General features: G+C 39.0%; 1 protein-coding gene across 5 annotated transcripts in view; it reads right to left on the bottom strand.

The window, feature by feature from the left end:
- Positions 1 to 452: 452 nt before the first annotated feature.
- LOC120733863 (lisH domain-containing protein ARMC9) overlaps positions 453 to 6,000 on the bottom strand; it is a 25,768-nt gene continuing 20,220 nt past the window's right edge. For 3 of the 5 annotated variants that reach the window (XM_040032362.1, XM_040032354.1, XM_040032374.1), the window contains 2 exons: positions 4,813 to 5,000; positions 453 to 1,658 (listed from right to left, as the gene is read on the bottom strand). In XM_040032362.1, coding sequence (XP_039888296.1) covers positions 1,636 to 1,658; positions 4,813 to 5,000 — 211 coding nt within the window. In that variant the 3' untranslated portion in view covers positions 453 to 1,635. The remainder of the gene's footprint in view (positions 1,659 to 4,812; positions 5,001 to 6,000) is intronic. The other 2 variants (XM_040032368.1, XM_040032383.1) reach the window with 2 other exon arrangements.

Genomic DNA, 6,000 nt, shown 5'->3' with positions numbered 1-6,000 from the left:
TCAATACTTCACTTAAGTACGGGCACGGATACAAGGCTTAAAAATAGGATTTGGAGAGGACAGCAGCTCAGGAGGCAACAGAACACTGTCTGGCAGGAATGAGTCACAAGAGCTCTTACAGTCACATGTTTGATATAAATGACTGCCAATAACAGCAGCCCGATGGGAAGCAATTTCCCCATATGCCTCCCCTTAACCCTCAACCAGTCATGGTAGATCTCTGGAGGTTTCTTCCTGTTAAAAAGGGGTTTTTTCCTTCCCACTGTCACCAAGTGCTTGCTCATAGGGGGTCTGTCTCATTGTTGGGGTTTCTCTCTATTACTGTAGCATCTTTACCTTACACTATAAAGCACATTGAGGTGACTGCTGCTGTGAGCTGATGCTGTTTAAATAAACTGAACTGAATTTAAAGCAACGGAGAAAAAAATGGCAAGTAAAAGAAGCACTGGAGTGTTTTTGCAAACTGCTGACTCGTCACACATTTATTTAAAACTGCTTGAAAGAATATTAACAGTGAAAATGCACTGCAACAGAAATGTCTCACCATAAATACACATAACCACACAGGCAAACGGTGCAAATAGACAAGCAACTAAAGCTGAATTTACGACATTAACACAAATTCAAGTTGTTTTTTTCCCCCCTCAATTATAGTGTACATGCTACCTGTGTGTTGAAAGTAAAAAGTTCTGGATATCATTTAAAAACATGCACAGTCATACTAGGACTCTAGGTCTCTAGGTCTTTCTTGTACAATCATTTTTCGCATCTGCGAAACAGGAGCTGCCACAAAGAGCTATGCATTTGTGGTAATGTTTTACATTTGAAACACAGCTTGTATAATAATTTATTCATGTGGACAGACATCTTCCACCATAGTTAAAAATCAATACAGCACATTGTGAAATTCACGACGATTATTGATTTACAAATTCGAGATGAGAACTTTCAGTACCGGCTCTTGTACTGCTCTTTGCAATGGCGTTTAAGAGATAAAAATGTCTCTGCTGTAATTTTTAAGCTCCAATCCTCCTCCCTCTCACAGCCCTGGCTGTGTTTGATCTAAAATCTTGAGCTCATGTCCGAAATGATGAAAGTTATCCACAAAAAGAGGCACCTTGGGGAATCCCCACTCAAGTAATGAACATGCCAAGTAAGCAAGTAGGATTGAGTGAGAGCAAGAGAGAGGAGCGTTATCATATTCTGCCCCAACTCAGAGCGATACTAGACTTCGGAGTTAAAACACCTGAATCTTGTTACAAATAAATTCTGCCGTAGTTGGAGGGTGTCGCACACATTTTGTATCACCTTGAGGAGAAACTGCAGAAACTCAGGGCCAACAGAGACTGTCAGGTGCCCAGAGTCGCATGACTGTGGGTTGTGTTTATTGTCTAACGTCATATCAGGTTACAGAAGTAGTCTGTGCTGAAGCCGAAAGGCGAAAAGAGAAAAAAAAAAAAAACCCTAAATGCAGAACCACAATCCTAGACATTGTTCCACCCAGTCCTGCTCCTCCTCTTGCCACTAAGCCTCGACCGTCTCTGTTTGACCCTGATCGTAACCTGGTTGGATGATGTTACAGGAAGCCCGATGCTCCTGGGAAGATAGTGCTACCTCGTGGTGACAGCTCCCTCCTCACCTCCTCTTTGATTGCCTGCCTGGATACAGAGGGAGAGGGGAAGGAAGAAAGGTTGATAGGTTGATGAAAGGGGGTAAGAGGGAGAGAAAGCGGAGGACAATCAGACTTAATTCATCAATAAAATGAGAACAAAATTAAGCTGCTTTGTCACCAATGTATACAAAACGTAGTTGTTAAGCTCCTGTCACTGTGTAAGAAATAGCATATTTAAATGAAAGATTTAATCCAGACCTATTTAAAAAATAAAAAGGACAGTGCTGCTTCTTCAGCTTCTCTGGTTCTCAATTGGCTAGGACATTTTCCAAACACGTAACCGAGGTTATTATGGTTGACTAAAATTAAACACTTTATTTGAGTTAACCAAAATGAAAGGGAAACAGTGGACATTTTAGTTGTTAGTTTAATATCATTTTGTTACAACTTGCCTGATGAGGCTTTGATGGACACACTTACTGAGACTCCAAGACTGTGAGTCAACTGCTTTCAAAACGTTCAAGGTTTTTATTGTATTATCTACTGTGATTGCTCTAAATATTTCCTCTGACACCTGCCGGTCATACAACAGTAATTAAAAAGACTAAAACCAATAAAAACTGAACTGAAATGGGCAAACCGGCTCTGGAAACCAACTGAAACTAAAGTGAATTAAAAATAAAAATCCCAAACTAAGCAAAAATAAAAACTTATTAGAAATCATAAAATTGTAAGAACTCTGCTCTTAACATTATGGCTCAGCAGAAACTCCTATCCTTGTCTCTACTTGCTAAGTGGGTGGCCCGTTAAGCCACACAAACATCTTTTCTTTACCCAAGGGAGCCTTTCACTCAGTCACAGCAGATATGTATGCTAGAAAAAACAAAACAAACAAAAAAGCCATTAGCCTGAGGGGAATCTTGCTCAAATGTGTGCTTGTTATTACACAGATCACTGAACCACCCCCCCGACAATAGCTTGAAACATGCCAAAAAGCTTACTATACAATACAGGTTATTTTATATAGCATGTCTGTTTGCTTATTGCCCTTCAAGATGAGATGTGATTAATTGACAAACATCTGATATTCGCCAGACCTCAGAAGTACAACACACTCACAGAAGGATGCGGTGGCTTTGAGTAGCTAATAGGTGCCATTACAAACTTCGTGGTAAGGGCACCCATCGGAAGAGCCGGAGGTAATCGCTCATGAAATGCAATTAGGATGCATGAGAGCATGGAGAGATGTTATCGGCCAACTAAGAGCACCAGATCATCTCTGCGCTGACTCCAGTTCTGTGTGTAAGACATGAAGTTGACAGCAAATAAAAATGGACCCAATATCAGGCCTGACAGTGCAGTGCCTCCAATAAAAGCTAACTCAATTAGATTTTCCCAATTTTCATTTTCCCAATAAGTGCTTACTGTGTTTTTTGTTTATAGCCATTGTTACGTTCTGCATGATAAGCCGACTTATGATTCAGACTACTTTGTGTCGCTGGCCATAACGGGAAAAACATTAATGCAGATTTATAAGGAAAGTCTTAAAAAAGGGGCATATTTTATTATATAGAGACTTCTGGCAGAGACTGGTAAGAAATGAAAGAGTGGCAAGTGAATATCCTTAGTGGAACTGAAGCAAAAGTTGCTGGAAACCAGTGCAACATTTTTACAGTTAATTTCCTTTAGCCATTGTGTTGCTGTTGTCTTGCTAAGTAAGTACGGCATGAAAAACTGGATTTTCAGGCCTGGGAACACCCACACACCCAGGGGTTTCCTGACATGCATGGTTGTGTTGATATGTGAAATGTAAAACTGATGTTACACAAATATTTGGTGATTGTGTGGCACAGATTTAATCAAGCAGTGTGGGGTGCTACAACTCCATGACAGTCACCGGTTAATGCTTTCATCATTTATATAAGATATACCTATTTTCCTTTGGTATGGTTACCAATTTAACTGCCAGATATATGTATTAATATCAGTACTGCTAGAGGTGGAGCCGAAAGGCACAAATAACGTGTTTTTTACGAATAATTATTTCGAACAAATACTTTAAAAAATATTTGTATTCGGCTTCCATCTAAGAAGATGGATGGATGGATGGATTTTTTTTGTACCTTAACTGAGTTCCAGAGGCAGTATATAACTTTCGTGAAGATCGTTAAAAGGTTAAAACAATCCTTGTGTAGTTGTCACTTATTAACGTAGCTGAAACTCCCCACATGGATTTGCGGAACCGAATAAAAGAGTGTTGCTGCTGCTGAGCCATCTGGCAATAACATAAATAACATAAGAGCCTAGGGCTCTTATGTTATTTTCTTTTCAATGACGTTCCTTGTGACATGTTTATTGCTGGATTTATGGAAAAACATCAACTAATATTGCATATCCATAATTATTATAATGTATATAATTAAAGAATACTTACACTATAACGTTTGTTAGAAGTGTAACGCAAAAAAAATGGATTTTTACGCTTATTTTGAATTTTACTCGAATAAAAATACAAATACTTTTCCCTCCTCAACAAATACAAATACAGATACAAATTCCGGCTGCTTTGCACATCTCTAAGTACTGTTTTCCATCATAAACTGAAAATGCATGCTCAATAAGACTCAAATAAGTAGTGTTGTGCTGATATACTGGTCGATATCAGCCATCTGCCAGTATACTGGTATTGATATTTATAACAGCCGATAAGTAAACATTTTAATAATAAAGAGAAGACAGGAACACCATTCAACCATGCTGTAAGTATTGATGTTGGGAATTTGTTTCAGATTGCACTGCAGGGTTAGGACTGCAGATTGGCTAACAAAAACGAGTTGATCTGCGCGGTGGGACAGAGCGTAACTGACCGATTTTTTTTGTCAGCTTATCTTACTAAGGGTGGAAAATAAGTACAGATAATAAATGTTAGGGAAATATGTTTATGATTCCTGTGTTTGCAAGAAAAAAAAAATCTGGGCTGATATGTCAGATTTTTTAATCGCCACATATCTGTATCGGTTTTAAAAATGCAATATACTATTGCTTAAAGTGCATCTACAGCAACTCTTTTCTGAGAGTCACTGAACATTCAAATCAGTGCTGGCCACCATCTAGAGTGGTTGGCAGAGTAGATGAAGTAACCAGATGGGGCCAAAATCTGCCAGACTGGTGTTGATTTCCCGCTCTTAGCATACGCTTACTTCCATTCCCGCCTCCTCCTGTGGAGCTGGCAGAGACAGGCCGGCTGCTCTGCTGCGGCTCAGACTGTGAGAACTGGGGAGCCAGGGCCAGGCCTCTACCCCGGTGAGCACTGTTCTGGTTGGTTGCTGTGTCAGGTGTACAGGGAATCTTGGGCTTACTTGCAATTGCAGGGATATAATCATTTCTGCTGACATGGACAAAAACAAAAACAAAAAAGAATATAATCTGTTTTTGGTAAAAAAGAAAGAAAGAAAGAAAGAAAGAAAGAAAGAAAGAAAGAAAGAAAGAAAACATTAACAACAATCTGCCAGTTAAATGAGTCACTATAAATACCATGACAATCATACAAAGAAGGATAAAACAAAAAAAACCCCTGAAACTGGTAGGATGGGAATATTTAACAGTTAAGTTAGGAACGTGATCTGTAAGACTGTGCAAAAGTCTTGCAACCCCTCATTTCTGTATATTTTGCAAGGAAAATGGGAGATAGGTACAGCAATAAAGTCCACATGGCATGACAGAGTTTTTCTCTGTCATACTTTATATGCATGAATATTACAACAGGGCACAAGTTCTGACTGGACATGCATCAGTAAATCCTCATTAGTGTTAACTTTCCTGTTTTCCCTTTCTCTAAAGCCTAAACACACGTAGGGTCACAGTGGTTTCCATAAAAATAAGAAAAGTTTTTAATAATTGAGGAGCAATTATTCATTTTTAGGTCTATTTGGACAACAGACAAGACAATCGTTTAGTCATTTTTAGACAATCAGTGTTAAACACTAATATAACATTAGAACATATTTAAAATGCCTTCCTTCCATTCAAATTAGACATTTTCTTTTTTTTTTTTTTACACCTAATTTTCTTTGTGCACCTTCTTTATGGTGTAATAAAAACCAAGAAAAGATGCCGCGGTGTCTGAGAAACAGGGTCACGAGTGAATAAATGTCTTCAGCGTCCAGTCACAGCCTCCTCTAATGTTCTTATCAGGAAAGAGCTAAGCGACCTACATCCTGTCGAGCAAGCTCACACTTATCAAATGGATCGATTTCATTCTGGTTTCTGTTCAGGGTAGTCACATTGGCTCCAATATCTCTGATAAAATCTGGTATAACTAAGTGTTACTGTCACGGTCCTGGGTCGGTGACCCAGTGTTTTGAGTTTCTTGTGCCTAATCATGACAG

This window comes from Simochromis diagramma, unplaced genomic scaffold (genome assembly GCF_900408965.1).
Source record: "Simochromis diagramma unplaced genomic scaffold, fSimDia1.1 OVJJ01000334.1, whole genome shotgun sequence".
Classification (NCBI taxonomy): Eukaryota; Metazoa; Chordata; class Actinopteri; order Cichliformes; family Cichlidae; genus Simochromis; species Simochromis diagramma.
This window is presented reverse-complemented; position numbering and strand designations above follow the sequence as displayed.